The sequence below is a fragment of the Lissotriton vulgaris genome, chromosome 3_1 (genome assembly GCF_964263255.1).
Source record: "Lissotriton vulgaris chromosome 3_1, aLisVul1.2, whole genome shotgun sequence".
Taxonomy (NCBI): Eukaryota; Metazoa; Chordata; class Amphibia; order Caudata; family Salamandridae; genus Lissotriton; species Lissotriton vulgaris.
The window spans coordinates 428,017,931-428,039,242 of NC_141689.1; the positions used below are offsets into that span (position 1 = coordinate 428,017,931).

Genomic DNA, 21,312 nt, shown 5'->3' on the forward strand with positions numbered 1-21,312 from the left:
GCGGCGGACGGAAAGACCGTCCGCTGCTTTTCCGCCACGGTCACCTTGCGACCGGGGCGGAAAAGGTTTAATATGGTGGCGGTGTCTATCAGACACCGCCAGCCATATTACAATGGGCTTAAACAGATGCCTTTCCGTGGTGGCAACGCCGCCACAGAAAGGCATGCGGTCTTCACTTCGGGGGCACCCTGCAGGCCCCCATGGTGAAGGTGGGTGGGGGTGCACATGGGGGGTACCTGTGGTACCCCCCTGCATTTGCATACACAATGCGGCAGGCACCGCGCGGTGCCTGCCGCTTTGTTTATGCAAATGCATACATGCATTTTTAGCATTGTGGCTGGCGGTGCTGTTAAAAATGCATGATGCGCCCGCCACTGTGGCGGGCGCATCCTAATATGCAGTGCGGGACCGCCGCTCAGCTTGCGGGCGGTCCCGTTTCCCGCGAGGGTGGCGGGGGGCAAAGTCCGCCCGCCATCCTAATGAGCCCCTATATTTTGTTGCTAAAAAACAAAAGAAAATCACGCATTCACGATCCAAAAACAGAATTTCTACTTCAAAAGAGAAACCTGTGAAAGAAAACACAGAAAAACCTACAAATCTTACACTTAATAACAAGATACCACTTCTGTCAGACACATTAAGGGACCAATTCTAATGTGGTTTGGAAAGCTTTCTGACCGAATGGGCTTGGGAATGGTTTCTGACTAAGGGGGTCATTAGGATCGCGGACGGACTTGAGTCCGTCCGCGACCCCAGAGCATGAGGGAACGTCCGCATGGGCTGCGGCGTTCCCTCTGTGCAGATTAGGATGTGACCGCCAGGGTGGCGGTCACATCCTCTATTTTTAACATTGCTGCGGGTGGAGCTTCAAGCTGCACCCGCAGCAATGTTAAAAATGCATGCACAGCATTTGCGTGCACAAAGCGGCAGGCACCGCGCGGTGCCTGCTGCACTGTGCACGCAAATGCAGGGGGGTACCATAGGTACCCCCCATGTGCACCCCCCACCCCCCACTACACCTAGGGGGCCCGCAATGGGCCCCTGCAGTGCAGTTACACATGCTTTTCCACGGCGGAAAAGCCGCCGCGGAAAAGCATGTTTCCATGCACATCCTAATCTGGCTGAAGGTGTCTAAGAGACACCTTCACCATTTTAGTGCTTTTCCGCCGCGGTTGTAAGCCAGCCGCGGCGGAAAAGCTGCGGACCTAAACCATGACCCACCAGCCATCCTAATGTGGCGGTGGGTCCTGGTGGGTCCGCAGAGGATTTTCCGCATCCTCCGGGCCGGCGGTGGCTTCCGCCGGCCCGGAGGATGCGGAAAATCCTCCATCCTAATGACCCCCTACATCGGATCGGGGGAGTCCAACCAACCGAGTATGATGCATATGGATGCTTCCAGATATGATTTGATTGTTTTACCATTGACTTAGATAGGAGCCTTTGTTCCAACCGAATGCATAGGCTCCCATTGACGAAAGGGGGGTCTAGGGAAAATAGGCCACCCTGTGGCGGGCACTCCCTGGGACAGATTGGGACGGCTCTAGGTGCAGAGGGGCCCACTCAAGACCCCCAAAGTCTGATTCCGGCTGCAGATTTGAGTTGTCTGGCACGATTGGTAAAGGCTGCCTAAATCCAGCATTGTACCCGGTCGTCCAGAAACACAGCCCATAGAGACATACAATTCTGCTCCGTACAGCTCCTTCATTCCAAATGCCATTGGGTTGGGATTGGGACTAACTCGCATCATACTCAGATGGTCAGAAATCTTTCCGAGTCGGTAGGAAAGACATGTTCCTGATCCAATTTGGACAAGCCAAATGCCGTTAGGAGGCTTTCCCAACCGCATCAGAATCATCAGGCCCTAGGTATAGAAAATAGAGTCAATTAAATGTACCTTTGCTGGAGAACAGCAACAAGGAACATCTAACCTGCAGAGTTGCCATCCAAAAACACCTTAAACAAAACACAAAACAAAGCAAACAAAAAACAATAATGGCTGACTAAGGCAAATGAAAAAAACACTTTGTTACCATACAAACCAATAAACTAATTAAATGCTAATAATGTATTTATTTTCTAAAATGTGTACAAATGTGTAATAACTGTAAATATATGTACAAACTGTAAAAATCTTCTAATAATTTAAATATACAGAGACAAACTTCTAAAACGTAATTTCGTTAAAGTATTTTTAACATATTAAACATAAAAAGAAATATATACAAATTGAAAAATGTATAAACGGTATATTAAATAATGTTGATATGTACATGTGTGTGAAAATGTTTATGAAAATGTGTGTAAAATGTTTTCATGATTACTAATTGAACAATTGTGCATTAAAACGTGTATTAATTTGAATGACAATTGGCACAATAAACTTCTTTTATTAAGATTTTTTAAATGGCATACATGAAAAAATTGTAAACAAAGTTTGTATTATTATAAAATAAAATAAACATGATTTAACTCCAAACTAACCAACTTAAACAAATAAAAAAATATCTCTTGCTTAAAGTAAGCATTCTCACTCAAAACCCAACTATATTGGGGAAAATGTTGGACTTCTGTGGGGACAAGTTATACTATTCCCACTCCAAACTTGACAACATTCTGGAAAGTGTTGGTCTTTGGGTGGGGGGGAGCACATTTACTATTCCCACTCCACCCTTAACCACATTAAAGAAAGTGTTGGACTTTGAGGGGCTTTCATTTACCATTCCCACTCTAACCCTAACTACATTGGGGGAATTGCTGGGTTTGGTTGGTTATATTTACAATTACCATTTCAAACGCAACCACATTGGCAAAGTATTGGACTTTGAGGGTGTTACATTTAATATTCCAACTCCAAACTAAACCACACTAGGGAAAGTCTTGTACTTGGGGAGGGGGGGGGGGGTTACATTTGTTAATCCCAATCCAAATATAACTATATTCAGGAATGTATTTGACTTTGAGGGGGTTACATTTACTATTCCCACTTCAAATGTACACATATAGTGGGAATTGTTAAAAAAAAATGTGGGCACATTTAATATCCACGCTCTCGTTTAACCATGTCCTATCAAACCAAACACTTAGAAATAAAATATTTACACTAAAAACTAACTCAATTTCTTATAATTAGAAACATGTAAGACACATTCCGACAAAAAATTAAACAAACAAAATTAAAACCAATATATTAACAATTACAAAAAATATGAAAAATAATCCAAAAACTAGAATACAAAAACGGATAAGCAACTGTTTAAACAGATTAAAATTAAACATTTAAAAATAATCAAAAGAATTCAAAACCATGATTCTAAAAACTAAATTCAAAATCAAAAATGGAATTTGGAACAAATTGTTACCCTTTATTTAAAAAAATTCAATAATATATTTAAAGAAAATCACAATTAAAACAAACTAAAAAATAATTAAACAATACAAAGTATTCATTTAAGAAAAATACAATATTGAGGAAAACATTAAATACATTTTAAAATATTATAAATACAAAACATGAAATACATATGGAATACAAAAATAACATTAACATACTAGTAAAACACTTCCCACCGAAACCACTCACTAATCCTACAAACAACTCTTAAAATATTTAAATTCAAAATAGTATACATAATATCCAATGTAAAAAATATTTACACAATAAATTACTTAAAAAATTACAGCTGTGCAACATATATATAGAAATATTAAAAACTTGTCTACTCAGGCACAACCTGTACTTGAACGAGGCTATGAGAACAATTTCCATGTCTGCTCAATTGTATCATGAGCACAGCCTTTCTTCTGGAGATTAGTATTTTAGTATTTGTAAAGCTCGTACAGCTACCCGAAGGCATCCCGGCGCTGGGGGCCGTCGGGAAGATTAAGCAAGCTATTGTCCAGAGTCACATGGTGCTGGACTGACCTGCTGCTGGTGCCGGGGATCGAACCGTGAGCCCCAGATTCCAGGGTCAGTCACCCTGGCCGTGGCGCCATATTTTGAAGATATCTATGCTGAGTCAAAGAACGCTACCATCAATTCCTCGGCACTGATTTAAGCAGAACATCAAACTATGCTGATATTTTTTAGAGTGCTACAAAGTTATTTTATTCACTACATAGATAATCTGATTGTGAAACACAAATTTAACCAGACACTCAGGTTGCATTTGTGGGAATATATTCTTTGACTGAAATAGAAGAAGACACACATAAAGAGCATCTCCTGGACAATTTGCAAAATGGGTTAATAGTTTGATCTTCTTCCACAGCAGGGGATTAATTATTTTTCTATCTGAAAGCAATCTAATGAATTGCAACCCTGCACTGAATATTGAGGGCCCAATAAGCTCATAATCAAGGATGGATATTTGTTGCTCCTAACCAGGGAACATTGTGGAGAGGGTTTGAGGTGTCACCACTAGCATCAGGATTCCCCAAAAGGGTGACAGCTATGCGCTATACAAATACAAAAACAAATAACATAACACAACACCATCTTCAATAAACTTGGTATAAGGGTACTAACCATATTCTTAGAATAAGAACTGTAGACTGCCTCCCATACTCTATTTAGGCATTTTTAATAATGGGTCATGCCTTTTGGATTGTGCAATTCTCAAGCAGTGTTCAAAGATTCATTGATCACATATTCACAGATCTCTTAAATTAATATGTAGTAATATACTGGATGATATACTAATTGTTTCTCAGAGTTTTGTTAACTATGTATAAAATGCAATCAGGTTACATAAATATCCAAAAAATACATTCTTAGATATAACATAAGAACGATATACCAATATGAAGATCAAAATCATGTGCTTAAGGCTACAAAATCATTGTAGCAACTAGGTCTCACAGCTGATCTTCTGGATGTCGTGATAAAATGTTCTGCTGCAATACCCCCTCCTCATGGTTTCACTCATATTTCTCCCAACTCTCTCTTCCATCTGACTTCTTCGTGGTGTGTCATGTATTTGGGAAATTAGAATATCTACTGGTGGTACATTATCCAACCAATAATACCTCTTCACCTTTGGTACCACAACTTTTTTCCTTTGAACAAAGATAACCACTTTGCAGGCCACATTTTCCTATCACTCAGCAATGCTGAATTGAACAAAATCTTTTTCACATGCATAGGATCCGAAAGTCAGCTTTTACCCCTTTTCACCAAATGCCCATGTTTCACTTTCACAAAATCTCCTACCTTAAGGTCTAATTTTTTCACCCCATATAACAAATCAAATCCGTTTTTATATTTCTTCTAGTTAATTTTCATCGATCCCTTACTCCATTGGTGACCAATTTAACTTTCTTCGCTCCTGACACCCAACCCATGTTGTCTTTAGTACAGCATATTCTCCCCCTCATCAATTCATAAGGACTATGCCTTGTAGATTCACACCGAGCCAATCTGTAAGCCCATACAGTTTTCTCTTTTTCAATCCATGTTGTGACTGATTGACAATTTAATTATACCCTTTATAACTCAGTTAAACTTCTCCCTCCACATTACTGTTCACTTCAGGATAGTAAAGAGCAGTAGTTCTATGCTCTACTCCAGTATTTGTGATGAACTCCTTAAATACATCAGAAATAAATTAGCCCCCATTTTCACTGACTACAACTTTAGAAAAACCTTCCCTGCAGAAAATTTCGTTCAAAAATCTTACCACAGCCCAGGTATCCACTTTACTTACAACCTTGATTTCCGGCTATTTAGGAAAGTGATATATGGTCACCAGAATAAATGTGGGTATATCCTGCTCACTCGCCCAGGACCAAAAATATCTACTCACATTTTCTCTCAGGGAATTTGAGAAACTTTAATGGGATGAAAGGAAGGTCTAAATGTGTTCACTGATTTGTCATAATTTATACATTTTATGCACTCTCTTCCTTTATGCAATGCCAAGGTGACCTTCGTGGTACAAACTAATAATGGAGCCCATTAGGATGGCGGACACCCCGAGGTGGAGGGACCGCCTGCAGGGGCAGCGGCGGTACCTCCGCTTGAATTAGGATGTGACCGCCACCCTGGCGGTCACATCCCGTATCTTTAACCTTGCCGCGGGTGCTGCTTGAAGCAGCACCCGCCGCAAGGTTAAAAATGCATGTATTGCATTTACAGTCACAAAGCGGCAGGCACAAAGCGGTGCCTGCCGCTTTGTTCATGTAAATGCAGGAGGGTTCCTACGTAGGTCACTAGGTGAAATCAGCCTTCCACTCCTTAATAAAAAAGTTTTCCAATGATAATTCATTCCTTACCTTCCAGAAGGCAACCAAACATTTCTCAAGACTCTTCTTTCTCTGGCCAACCATCCTTGACGAACACCTTGACTTTATACAACATATTATCCTGATCCAGTTCTGTCATCCATACTTCTACACCAATTCTTTGTAACTCACCCAATAAGAAAGTTGCCACCAAACAATTGTCCCATTCATTTCCTGTGTCCTCCTTGATGGGTAATGGTAACCTACTGAGGAAATCAACAATTTTGTTGCACACACCTGGAACATAACAGACTTCATACCCATAGTCTAAAAGTTGCATAGACAATCTGGGTAGCCTAAGCTAAACATTATTGAGACCTTGTGAGGTGTGAACTTTAGTTAGAGGGTTGAGATAATTTCTAACAGTCACGTTTGTTCCCAAATTATCTGTCTGAAATGCTTAAGGCCCCACAAACACCATAAGGTTTCTCTTTCTATAACGGAGTAGTTCCAAAAAGTTAGCCAGGAGAACCAATGGATGAAAAGCTGATGCAATGACCCCCTCACCCAAATTCATCCCCAATGTTTGCTTTGGTTTACATTTGGAGCATGGAATCCATGCAACTCAGGTTTGCGCCACTTTGAATTACTTTATTATAATTGATGTGGCTTTGTGTGTAATTCTAGAGGGGTTTACTCTTTTCTTGCACTGCTGCACACCCTCTGCATAATGTATAGGGGATTTGAAGCTCCTTTTGTATACAAATGTTTACTGTTACTGCCATTTGCACCACCTTGCTTCATGCAGTGAACCTTTAATTCATGCCAGTGCCAATGCTCCAGTTTAGTAATCCGGGCCATACTATCTATAGGCCTTTGTTCATATTCTGTTAATTGTGCTCTTTAAGCATAATGAACATTTTCATAAGGTAGCACTGTATTTATTTATTTATTTATTTTTTTTTTTACATTTCTAGAGCGCTCTGTTACCCGGAGGTGTCCTGGCGCTAATGGATTAAAACTGGTGTTTAATATTATGTAATAATTAATTAGAAATACAACTACATATGATTTATTAAAAATTAATAACCTATTCATAATTATTCAACAACGAATTAATTTTAAATAACAAAAACGAATTAATAATAAAAATTAATACCAATTAAAAATTAACAGTAAATTAATTATCAATACACAAAAAGTATTTTTACTATGTAATTAGTTACAATTACATTACTTCCCACCCTATTCCCTATAAACCCACATCCCACTACAGAAAATACATTAATACAATTATCATAATTATCAAATATTTAATTAATACAAAATAATTACCAATTAATACAAATTAATTGCCAATTAATAGAAATTAATTACCAATAAAAATTAATTAACAATAAATTTAAAATCAATACGAATAAATGGAAAAAAAAATACTTTATTACAATTAAATTACTTCCCACCCTATTCCCCTATAAACCCACAACCCGCTACAGAAAATAAATTTAGAAAATTAACATAATTGACAATTAATCAATTATTACAAATTAATTGGCAATTAATAAAAATTAATTACCAATTACAAAATAACAATAAATTCAAAATGAATACCAATAAATAAATAAAAATATTTAATTAATTACAATTAAATTACTTCCCACCCTATTCCCCTATAAACCCACAACCCGCTACAGAATTAAATTACGCAAAAATTAAATAACATAAAATGTATTACTTAAAATACATTAAACATACATTACAAAAATTAATATACACTTTTCACACATATACTAACATACAAAACACTTTAAAAAATTGATATTATTAAAAAATCGATATATTTAATGCCTATATTGTATATTTCGATATTTTGACTTCTATATTTTGAAAATCGATATTACTTACCTTAAATTCGATATTTTTAACCACTATATTGTGTCCATTCGATATTTTGTCCATTCTATATTTTTACTTCGATATCATGTCCATTCTATATTTTGGAATAGATATTATGACAGTTTACCGTTTATATTTGGCTATTGCGTCCTCGTATATCAGTTTGTCCTGGTTGTTGTAGTGCTTTCGCCCGTGCCTTTCTAAATTTCTGCAGTCTTCCCTTTCGAGTCTAAGTGCCTATGAAAACCAAGGGGCGGAGGGGGTACTCCGATTAGTAGAGATGTTCTTGGGTGGTGCAAGGGTACTGAAGGCACTGTGTAACCAGTATGAATAGTTACTGGAGGCTAGTTCAGGGTCTAGTGTGAAATCATGTTGAGTAGAGAAGAGGGTTGTTTTTAAGAGGTGGGTATCAATGTTCTTCTATGTTCGAGACTGTTTAGGAGTGCGGGTACTGGGGTGCGGGAGGTTGGTGTTTCGCATCCGAATGGTAAAAATTACTGCGGAGGAAAGGGCGATGTGGGTATTGTTGGTGAAAAGACCGTCAAGAGTGTGTCCAGCCAGGTGGGTGGGTTTAGTCACTAGCTGTAGTAGCCCCGCTGACCATAAGTCTGTTGTGAGGGAGGAAGTATCCTTGTCATTGAGGGATTTTAGATAGAAGTTGAAGTCTCCCAAGATAGTATAATCGGGAGTTCCCGCTATTGGCTCTATCAAGCTGCCTAGGGTTGTGAGGAAATTAGTTTGACGGCCAGGAGGGCGGTAGAGGAGTGTTCCATTGAATGGTTGAGTGTTGGAGAGGGCAACCGAGAAGGTCAGTGCTTCACAGACCGGTGAGTCAATAGCTTCTATTTTAGTTATGTATTTTTCTCGGTGAATAATGGCTAGGCCACCTCCCTTTTTTGTGGGTTTGTCCTGTCTGAATACACAATAGCCGTCGGTAGTGGCACTGCAGAAATCGGGAACAGAGGAGGGGTCACCCCAGGATTCTGTAACGAATAGGAGGTCTAGGTTATGGTCGGTTAGTAAATCAGAGATTTCAAATGTATGCCTAGGAAGGGAGGGTTTATAAGGGCGGAGTAAATGTGTTCTGGTGGGGGGTAAGGGGTGAGACTGGAGGGTGGGGGTGGGAGAGGTCGGACCAGTTTAAAAGGACAGTTGGGGGCAGTGTGTAGATGGTTTGTTGACAAATGAGTCCATATTGAAGCGGGGGCAGTGGTGGTGTTATTGATGTCCATAAGCTGGATAATAGAGTAAGATAATACCTTATTGCCGGATGTAGAAGTTGGTGGGCCAGGGGGTATTGCCCTGGGTCTAAGCGCAGACGGGCGCAGATGGGCTTGCCTTTGGTGCACCCGCTGCGCATAGAGGAAGGCATGGGCTTTTTATGGTGGTAAAGGTGAGCAGAAATCCCTGCACCCTCTGGCAGGCACCTCAAGGTGCCTGACATGAGCTGCAAGGTTTAACAGGAGGGCAACATAGGTGCCCCCTCGGCCCCCAACCAGAAGCTGCGCACACACGGAGGCCATGCTAGGGGCCCCCAAACATGATTTCCAACAGGGTTTCCATGTCGGAAAGGCCGGCATGGAAACCCTGCCAGAAACTGTGCATTGTAACCCCAAGGGCGGAAAGACCGCCCTTAGGAATTACGGACTGGCCTCCGGCTATCTGAGCCCATCGGTAGCTAGTCGGAATGACCGGGCGGTTTAGTTTTCGACTACCAGCATTTTAATGTGGCGGTCGGAAATTTAAAAGAGATGAGGCCTAGAAAGGCTCCGACCATCGGTCGGAGCCTTTCCGGGCTGCATCAAAATCGGTCCCTAGATGTATTGAAAGTGATATATGTGTTGTTCAAAGGTATTATTTTGCCTCTCATCCAACTTTCAGGATAAGTCCTGACTGTTAAACCTTGCCACCCCTGACTGAGGTACTTGGGAACTCAGTGTGCTCACAGAAGTATCAAAGTTTGATAATGGTAATACTTGGACACTTGGACTGACTAGATGTCCTCGAGTTCTACATGCCTACGGTCATGACTACGATATTCCAGTATTCCATTGTTGCCTTCTTGTTATACAGCCTGGATGGATAAAACATGGCAGACAGAGTTTAGGCCCCATGATGACTGTTACAGTTATGACACCTTATTTACATTATTGTATTCCTCTCTCCTTCTTCATTCCTCTCTTTCCTTACCCCCTCTCTCCCACACCCGATTCCACCTTATTTGGTGTATTCCATGTTGTTGTATTCATTCTAGTTGCACCCTGTTCTTGAATGCATGTTAGTAAACTCTACTGAGTTCCTTCATCCGTTGTTACTTCAAGAATTACATTTGGCTACGAGAAATGGGATTGGCTTCTTAGTTTCTCCCTTTCCGCCGTCCTTCATACTACTTGTGAGCAGTGCTGCCATCTTGAGGAGACAGTGGTCGCACATTTGCTCCTCACCATGGGGTTCATCATTCTGTTCCTTGGTGAGCACCAACTCAGAACCACGGTACAACTTTCCTCACAAAGGGCCTGATTAGGATGGCGGCTTGGACTTACATCCGCCGGCCATCCTGGTGGGAAACTGGACCGCCCGTTCAAAGTGTATATTTAGTGCTGCGGCGGGTGCTGCGGCGGGTGCTGCGGGCTTCAGCACATGCCGCAGTATAAAATATGCCCCCTGTACATATTCCTGCACTATGTGGCAGGCACCACGTGGTACCTGCCACATAGTGCAGGGATATGTTGGGGGCGCACCATAGGTGCCCCCAGCACCCATGTCGTGGGTCAGGCAGGAAGGGGGCCTGCTACGGGACTCCAATGTCCCTTTCCACCTGCCTTTTATTGTGGGTAAACCACCATGAAACGGTCAGCGGTAATGGACATTGTAATAATCCCACGGCGGTGCCTGGCAGGCAGTGTCACTGTTGTAGGGATACAAGTCCCTACGACAGACAGATCTGTGGTGGTTGGTCTTTCCAACCTCCAAACATAAGCCCGCCATTCTAATGTGGCAGGCAATAATCAGTATTGCTGTTGGTGGCGGTCCCACCATCATCGTAATCAGGCCCTATGTTGGACCATGAGTTGGCGAATAGTGATTTGTGCTGTTTCCTGCATCTTGCCAGACTGTGGTGTTGCTCGCCACAACAATTACCCTTCTACTGGCTACCACGTGGCCACCCATACGGTGAGCCATATAGCCAGCTGAACTTTATCTCAACCATGGGTCCGGTCTGCACCATCTCCTCCCTCCTGAATACATGTAAAGAAAGCCGATTGAGTTACCTCAGACTTTGTTATTTAAATGATCTTCCAGGCCATAGACTTGAGGAACAATGATTAGATGCCACTAGCCAAAAATAAAAAAGCAGCTACAAAATTAGGGCTCCAAGGTTTCTGAGTCAAGCGCATGCGACAAAGTTAAGGAATGTTGTCAAAAAGAAATAGGGGTGTCTGTTTCAGTCTGTGAAACTCAGTCTAACCAATGACAAGAATGAGTATATCTGTAGCGACAGCAAAAATTACACTTCTATTACTCAAGTATACGTCTATATTAATTTTGTTTCAAGAGTCATAAGAAAAAAAGGGCAGTTGAATTGTTAATGGCTCAGCGTGTTTTTGTTTAGGTTGTCTTCCGCCTTAAAGTTTGACACTGGAGGCCACAGCAGTTGTTTCTACCTTCCTGGGACAAAAAGCTAATAAGGAGAAATATCAAGTCTTTGAAGTCTGAAGGTGTGTACGTACAATATGAAAATAATCATGACACTGCAAAGTTGTGGTTATCCCTAAACATTTTCTTGTTATTGATCTTCAACTCTATTTAATACACTCATTATTCAATTCTAATATAATCTGTTTTGTATTCTTAATTCTCATTCCACTATGTTCAAGTGTTCAGTCTTTTTGTCTAAGGGCCTCATTGTGAGTACGGCCGTCCACAGGTCAGCCATACTTGCTGTGGCAGTCCAATGACCGCCACCACTGCCGGCCCGGCCGCAGTATTCTGAGTTTGCTGGCGTGCCACCACAGTAGAAGCCGCCTCCACCGGGATCCAGGATCCTGCAGCGTTGGCACAGCAGTCAGGAGTAGAGCATAGCCAAGCCAAGCCAAGCGTATTATGAGTTGCCTGTCCACAGTCCCATTTCATGGTTGAGGGCCCGCCATGAAAAGGGTGGCAGAGAGGCACCAAAGGGACCGAAACAGGGCCCCCTACTGCTCTGGGGCTTGACGGTGCATGCAGGAGGGCACATGTTGTATTGCACACCCATTCCTGCACGGTGTGGCATGCACGACTTGGTGCATGCCACACTGTGCAGGAACGTGCAGACGGCGCTCTCTCTATGGCAGTCTGTATGCCTAAGCCTAACATACCACCCCCGCATCGCCCACCTGACCTGGATTCCACTCTGACTCTGGTGGGGGGTGGGGGGGGGGGGGGTAAGCGGGGAGTGAACCACAGGCCTGGCAGTCCTCCAAAGTCGTAATAAGGCCCTTAGTGTTGCTTAGTGAGGCCTATTGTGACGGCCTTTCGGTTTCCTCATTGAGTAGGAAAGATATCTTGCTTGTTGGAGAAATAATATCAATGCTAGATCAATATTTGTTCATAATATTATAAAAATCAGATACAGTATTTAATTATAGAAAGGTTTATGATCATGATAAGAGTAATTTTTAGGTAAAATGTTAATGTTAGAAAATCGTAAAACAGTTTTACACCACAGCGGATTTTGTATAGAAAAACTATATGATCTATTTACACAAAAATGGGAAAATATTTCAATTGAATTGAATTTATTGTTTTTGACCTTGTGAGACAGCAAAGGTTTTGTCTAATGACTCCAAGCACATCGTTCCATTGGGAGAAAAGGAAAATACACATATACAGGTGTAATTAATCCTGAACTTGCAGATAAAGTCCTGTTAGATAAATAATACAAGTGAAAGGTAAATATTTGTTGCAGGGATTGCACTTAACTCTATAAAAATTAAATGCCATTTTTTATTATAGGAAGATTTATCTTCCTCATTAGAAGCATTTTACATTGATATTTTAGTACTTTTTAATGTAACATTTGGATTCAGCTACCATGAGTTTGTTTAGATCTATGTAAACTACATAGAGCAAATATTTAATTGAGCTGAATGTTTAGTTTTACAGTAAATATCTCTATGAGACATTGATAGTTTTGCCTCCTGACTCGAAGAACATTTAATTTGGATTGGAGGAGAAACACGCACACACACCGGAAGTATATTCTAGATGATTTCCTTAGTCTTTGCAAACCGACCTTTTATACGAACCTGAAGAATAAAGGGAAGCTTGTGCATCCTTAAGAAAATACATATTCACTGTTACAATTTCACTCATAGAATAATGGCATTTGAAGTGAAGACATTACCTGGAGGAGCAGTGTGTAAATGAGGGAGTTGTGGAGGGCAAGCGAAATTCATGTGGCTGGGGCGTTCAAGTAGCAGCCCATCTGCAGTCTTGTCAGAAGACGAGGCGGTCCACACTTTATGGGTGAGCATTTGCTTGGTGTTGTTTCTCCACGGATGGTCTAACAAGGCATGGTTGCAAGTCCTACTATCAAATAAATCATGCTCACTTCTGCTCTTCTGCGAACGGTGTGCAAAATGGTGCGCATTAGTTCCAGGGGAAAGGCTTAAAGGTCCACACTGAGAAGTTGTGAGAAAAGAATTGCCAAGAGTTATAGGTGGCAGACTTTGGGTACGTATTGGCGGGAGCCCTTTGCAACCCTGTTGCTTTTTATCTGAAAAAATATACTTTTGGGATTCAAGTGTTCTTTTTTTTAAATTTGCGGCTGCCTCACTCTCATCAGAGGGATCCTTGCAGTTTGTCTCCATGATACAATCAAATGTGGTTATGATATCATCAACCTCCGACATCTCTTCCCGTTGGTATCGGTCTCGGGTTCTGTCCTTTGAATGTGCCTTGTGGTCCTCCTTCTTCTTTTTGCATGAAAATATCTGATGAAGCATGCTGAACCGTCCTTCTTTCTTAAGAATCCTATGGTTCACTGATGGGAGCTGCTGGGCTGGTTCTGGTTTGCTGAAAATTGAATGTTAAAAAAGTCAGAGATATATGCACATTTAAGTGGTTCTGATACAAGCGGCTCTAGCAGGGCCAAACCCATGTCAGACTATCATGATAGTCACATAATACAATGGAAAAGATTCACAAAACAAAACCAGAAACTTACTCCAGTGAGTTTCTTCCTACACCTGCAGTATTTTTTTTAATAGTTGTGAATTCTTAGTTTTAGAAGCATACGATTAGGATACTATGGTAGCTGCAGGTTCCCAGGAGTATTCCTGGCAAACCTTTGAGTATTTCGATTTCTGCTAAAACAAAGACATTTCTACAATTATTAATTATACAGTTTCAATATTTAGACATGCAAATATCTCACAAGACTGAAGGAACCCTTTATTGTAGATCCTGTCAATTTTTAGCATGCTCCATTCCCATTCCCATACTGCAAAGGGATTTAGTTCCACTCTTGAGAAGAGTAAATATTTTATTGTTTCCAAGAAAATTTGCTGCACTGTGTGAAAAGAAGAGAGCAGGAATGCACAGTATTTACCAATATTTGACACATTGCTGCTCTCAATCGTGCAATCTGTTGTTTAGCATAAACGCAGGCACCCTTGCCCCATGGTGCAAGCAAGGGTGCCTGCATAACAGGTAATCCTTCCTGCTCAAAAATCAATTCTCTGAGGTTTTTTCCTTTTTCTTAAAAAGAGGAAATGTTAGACCTCGCATTCTTGGCATGGTTTTCCCCTAGCATTTTGCGTTCAGACCTCCTATTTTTGCTGACTATCTTTTTGCGGGCCTTAGAATTCTGTGCTCTTTACCACTGCTAACCAGTGCTAAAGTGCTTGTTCTCTCTCCTTAAAAAAATGGTAGAACGAGCTTATACCCAATTGGCATATTTAATTTACTTGTAAGTCCCTAGTAAAGTTTCACTACATGTGCCCCGGGCCTGTAAATTAAATGCTACTGGTGGGCCTGCAGCACTGATTGTGCCACCCACTTATGTAGACTTTAAATATGTATCAGGCCTGGCATTGCACAGCCTGTGTGTGTAGTTTAAAACTTACATGTCGACCTAGCAAAATAAACCTTTTGTCATTCATAAACCTTACTTTTTAATACATATAAGCCACACGTAAAGTAGGCCCTGGACAGCCCATGGGCAGGGTGCAGTGTATATTAAACAAGGGATGTATACTTTTAAGTTTTACATGTCCTAGTGGTGAAAAACTCTTAAATTCGTTTTTCACTAATGCAAGGTCTTATCTCTACCATAGGATAACATTGGAGTTGCCTTATTGCATTCTATACTTGTAATTTCCAAAGGCGAAGAGATGACCAGTTCATGTTTGGTTTCTCCTAATTTAAAATCCAAACTTTTGTTGAAGTCGGATTTTAAATCATAATTCTGAAAATTACACTTTTAGAAATTTGTCATTTGTTTGCCTTTGCCATTTGGTGCCTGCAGCCTGTCTCAGGGACAAATGACTGGTGGTGGGTGACAGTTGGGCTTTGTGTATTTCTCCAAGACAGCCAATCACAGTGGGAGCTTAGGTACAAGAAGATCCTTCACCCCCTTCCTCACTTGAGCATTGTGGTAGACACTTTACAATCCTGTTGAGATTCCAAACTCTATGATCTTGAGTTTTGACAGCATTACCCAAAAGTTTGATAACTTTTATTGGCTGTCCAAACTTTGACATACCAACTCTTCTCTTGGTAAGTATTACCCTAACCAAGTCACCAACTTCAACAACCGTTTTCTTCACAGCGTTCCTTACATAAAAACAATTTTTTCTCTTCTCCATCCTCTCTAACTCTCTGTCATTCCACACATCAGGACAGTCCACCACTCCATCTGCCTCCTTTCTCCTAGAAGTGACCCAGAGAGGAGTGACTTGGGTATTTGACAGTCTCCCTTTAAACAATCTGAATGGTGAGACTCCAATTGAACTATGTGGAGTGAACCTGTACTCATGCATCTTTTTCTTTATAGCATCCTCCCAGTCACCACCAGAGACTACGGCTAATTGCATTGCTTCCTTCAGCACCATCACAAATCTTTCTACAACACCATTGCACTCTGGATGATACTGCGCAGCCCGCTTATGTTTAATGTCTCTCTCACTCTGGACCTTCCCACAACCATGGAGGTGAACTGGACTCCGTTTTCAGATAAGGTAGAGGCTGGCAATCCTTACCTCACAAAAGGTTTGTTCAACAAATTAACAACAGTTCTAGAATTAACAGAGTTAACAATTTTTACCTTAGGCCACATAGAGAAAATGTCAACAAGGACATAACCATACCTATCCTGTGTACTTATCTTCCCTGGACCCAAAATTCCCACAGCAATGTCAACCCAAGGACCACTGTAAAGGACCAGAGTGTAGAGAATACCACAGTATGACTGGATGGGCCATCACTGGTAGGATGCAAGGGAAGAGCTGGGCACGGTCCCACTTACACTTGAATAGGCTGTGTCCTGTCTCCACACAAAGGGATGCATACCCCCTGTAGTTAGGCTGGTTAGTTAGCCAGGGCAGGGAAGGCAGGGCATCTGTGCACTTCAAATACATGCCTCTAGAAGCTTCTCCACACTTCAATGGCACAACTAGGTATGAATATCGGACCTCAGACACCAAATCTTCAGTATACTTCTGGACCTGTGGATACTCTGCCAGGATGGACTGCTGTGCTACTACAAGTACCGCCACTCTGCTGGACTGCTGCTCTAGAAGAACTGGTGCCCTGTTGTGCTGAACTGCTGCCCTCCTACCTGTGGAATCCGAACTGGACCTGCAGCTTCATCTTAAACCTAGGACCCCAGAGTGACTCAAAGAGCTAGTCTGCTGGCCTCCTGAGCTAAGCCTCCGGGGCATTAAAGGCTCCCCAATGTCTCCTCTATCTTCAGAGAGTTCCTGACCCCCAAGTGGTGCCTCTCAGGTCCTAGAACTGTGGTGTGGCTCTCAAGCTCTTGAAATCAACCTTCTGGGCTCTTCACAACTGTGAACGAGCCATTTCGCACCGGAACCGCACTGCTTGCGTCGAAATCCAGCACGGGCCACTCCGAGCCCATCTCTTCGCACAGCAATATCAACATCCCTTGGGTCACAACCAGGGTGAAGCTTCACCCGGCCCGTCCACGATGCCAGCCTGCTCTTTGCAACACGCCGACTGCTGCCCCCGACGCTCTCATTGCTACTCGTGACCCTGTCCAAGGTGAACGGGACTCTTGGCATAAAACTTAAGAATGTAAAACTTTTCCAGGACTAATCTAGGACTGTATCTGACCCACGCTCTATCACGATTGAACTGAACTTTTGACTTTGGCCTGGTCCAGTACGACCAGATAGCCGCGGTTGGCGCTTTCTGCTTTTAGGCGCCCTTTTACAGTTTATTCTTTAAAAAAATCATAAATCTGGTCCTACTGATTGGAATTATATTGTTTTGTTTTTGTTTCATTTATTAAATTAAGCTTCATTTTTCTAATCTTGTATGGTAGACTTTTTGTGTAGTGTATTTATTATCTTACTGTTTTGAGTGTTGCATAAACTCTTTACATATTGCCTCTAACTTAAGTCTGGCTGCTCTGTGCCAAGCTACCAGTGGGTTGAGCACAGGTTAACTTGGCGTTTGCTTGTGCCTTACCTTGACTAGGATTGTGGTTGCTGATTGAGCAGGGCTCACACCCCAGTTAACTAGTAACCCAGGGGCATATTATCAACAACTAGCGATATTTATCGCTAAATAAGCTTAGCGCCATTTTTTTTATCGCCGCGCATCACCGGATTTTATCGCCGAGATAACGTGCTATTAGCAACGTCTATCTCTAAAGCGATAACATTTCCGGCGATAGCGGCGAAATGCGTGAATATCGCTGGAAATCCAGCAATATTCAGGCATTATCGCTAATAGGGACTTAGCCTGAATATCCACCTCCCATTGGAAATACAGGCTAAGAACTGGTCTGAGCAGGCGTTAGGTTTTGGAGATATTTGGAAAGGGGCGACCATTCGGTCCCCCCGAACGTATGGCGGAGTACCACGATCCCCCCGGGAAGCCATCTTGGGCGGGAGGCGAGTCTCGGCTGGTATGCCCGAAGCGGCGTAGCCGGGGCGCGCCTTTTTCCCGCCCTGGAGTGGGCTGGCCTAGACACTGACGCGGCCGGCCACGCCCTTGGGGCAGGCAGGGGCGGGTTTACGCCCGCCCTGAAGACGGATAAAAGGAGCAACAAGCCAAGAAAGCATCCTCTTGTTCCTGTGCTCTGAAGCTGCACCTCCTCGCTGCACGTGAGCTCGAGACGGAATGAAGAGCCAATTTTGAGCGTTGTAATCTTTCTTGTTTGTTTTACAGATACTCTGTTGGAGAATGCCCAAGAAAGCGGGAAAGCGAATGACTACCGACCAGATGCTGCGTGTTCTTATGAAAGAGGTGACCGAGCTGAAGAGGCGAATGGCGGATAAAGACGAGGAAGGGGGACCGAAACGTCCTTTGGCAGGAGCAGCTCCGGGAGGGAAAGGCAAGAGGCCCAGAAGGGGAGCAGCTGGGGGAGACATCCCGGTTCCCTGTACCCCACTCGAAGAACCAACTCCGGTGCCGGAAGAGGGGAATCCGATTCCTGTGGTGGTCACCCCCGTGTCCGGGGAGGATATGCCGCCCGAGCTGGCAGCACAATTAGCAGCGTGGTTGGGTACAGGTAGCAAGGGCGCCACGGCTGACGACGCGCGGGTGTTGATGAAGCAACTGCGTGAAACAAGGGAAGCGGCGAAGGCACCATCGCCGGCTGCGGCAGTAGAGAAGCCACCTGGGACAGGTCCAGTCGCAGATACAGCTTCCGGTTCAGGTAAGCGGCCATTGCCGATTGCGAGGGATGAGTCTGCACCCTCACGAAGGGAAAAGTTGGGTCAACATGTCCCTCTGGCTATTAAAGAGAAGATATGGGCAGAGGAGTATATAAACATCTTCTCGTTGCTTACCGATCATTATGAGATGGAGCATGTTAAGAGCCAGAAGGAGCTCATGCATCCGAGTGTTTGGCGCGCAAAGATGGCCGCCTTTAAGGTAAATGAAAACATTGGCACTTGGGGCAGAGCGTGGGGGATTTTTACATCCATCATGGGTGAACGTAGGCCCGAATTGCTGTCCGAATTGCCGATTTATCAGTCACGGATCATGGGGTATTCTGTACCACACGAGGGCAATCAATGGTTCTGTTACGATAATATTTTCAGAAAAGCGAAAGAACATGATAAAAACTTAACTTGGGATTGTTATGATTCTGTGTCTTGGTCCAAAATGGAAGATACTGGTATGTTGAAGTTGCCATTGGTAGGGAGTAGCGTGGGTGAATCCTCCCGCCAATATGCTGGGACGCCCTTTCGATCAAGTACGAGTAACGACAACCACTCGAGGCCGATCGGCAACGCAGGTAAAAGGGGGATTTGTTGGAACTTTAACAGGGGTAAATGTACGAGGCCCCAGGGGTCATGCAAATTTAGGCACGAATGTGGTGGGTGTGGGCAATCATCCCATCCTGAGTCCATGTGCAGAGCCAAAACGGGTGATAACGGGGGTAGAGGAGGCGCCAAACAGGTCTGATATAGTCCGAGGGGCGCCTTTACCTACTCCGATTGATACCATGGCAATGATTCCCTGGCTCAGCGAATACCCGGATCACGCTTCCGCTGGGGTGTTGCGGAACGGGTTTTCATATGGTTTCCGCATCCCAGTGGGGGAGTTTCAGGGTATAGCGAAATGTAAAAACCAAATATCGGTCTTGCAACATACGACCGTGGTACAGGAAAAGATCGTGAAAGAGGTTACTCGAGGTCGAGTCGCCGGTCCATTTAATGTGCCACCAGTTGCTAACTTTGTTTGTTCCCCTTTAGGGGTGGTCCCCAAGAAGGACCCGGGTGAGTTTCGGCTGATACATAATTTATCAGCCCCACGTGGTCTTTCCGTAAACGATGCGATAGACCCGGAAGTGTGTTCGGTGCGGTACGCATCCTTCGATGAGGCCGTAGCCATATTGAATCGCCTGGGGCCCGGTGCGCTGATGGCAAAATCTGATATCGAGTCAGCGTTCCGGTTGCTCCCGGTACATCCAGACGACCAGCGTCTCCTTGGTTTCATGTTTCAGGGTCACTATTACATGGATAGGTGTATGCCAATGGGGTGCTCTATATCTTGTGCCTATTTTGAAAAGTTCAGTTGTTTCCTGCAATGGGTCTTCACAAAGAAGACGGGGTTTCAACATGTTATGCATTATCTCGATGACTTTTTGTTTCTGGGGGCAGCCGGGGATCCGGAATGTGGACAAGCTTTGACTGAATTTTGTGTCTTGATGAATCAGTTTGGCGTGCCATTGGCACCAGGTAAGACTGTGGGTCCCTCGACTTGCCTCGAGTTTCTGGGGATCGAGCTTGACTCTGAAGAAGGTTGTTTTCGTTTACCAGGAGACAAAGTGTTAAGATTCAGGGCATGCCTGCAAACGTGTATAAGTGAATCTAAGGTTAAGCTGCATCAATTACAACAATTGGTGGGACAGTTGAATTTTGCCCTAAGAGTAATACCGATGGCCCGCCCCTTTTCCCGCTCGATCGCTCAAGCCATGGTCGGCCTGAAGGAGGGTCAACATCGCACGAGGCTCTCGGCAGAGGTTCGCCAGGACATGCGCATTTGGTTGGCATTTCTGGCGGATTTCAATGGTCGAATAGTCTGGAACAAACCGGCGGTGTCCTCTGAGGAGCTGGGGCTGTGGACAGATTCGGCAGGGAGCATTGGTTTTGGTGCCATATTCGGCACTCAGTGGTCGGCACAAAAATGGCCGTCATGGTGGCATGATAGTGGACTGACAAGTAACATTGCTTTCCTGGAACTTTTCCCCATTCTGGTGGCCCTGAGAACTTGGCCCGAAGGGTTCAGAGATCACTCTGTGGTATTCTGGTCTGATAACATGACCATGGTTGAGTGTATCAATAGCCAGGCAGCACGATGCAAATGGATTCTGAGATTGCTCAAGGAAATTGTATTACTGTGTATGCAATTGAATGTGCTATTTAGGGCAAGACATGTGCCGGGGGTGAAGAACCAGGCGGCTGATGCGCTTTCTCGTTTTCGTATGCAGGCCTTCTGGGGTTTTCGGCCAACAGC

At 43.3% G+C, this 21,312-nt stretch overlaps 1 protein-coding gene across 1 annotated transcript in view; it reads right to left on the reverse strand.

The window, feature by feature from the left end:
* The window catches only part of ANKRD55 (ankyrin repeat domain 55), a 1,082,889-nt gene that overhangs the window by 176,505 nt on the left and 885,072 nt on the right, over window positions 1-21,312 (reverse strand). The window contains exon 9 of the mRNA XM_086960649.1: window positions 13,502-14,172. Within this exon, the coding sequence (XP_086816775.1) occupies window positions 13,502-14,172 (671 nt within the window). The remainder of the gene's footprint in view (window positions 1-13,501; window positions 14,173-21,312) is intronic.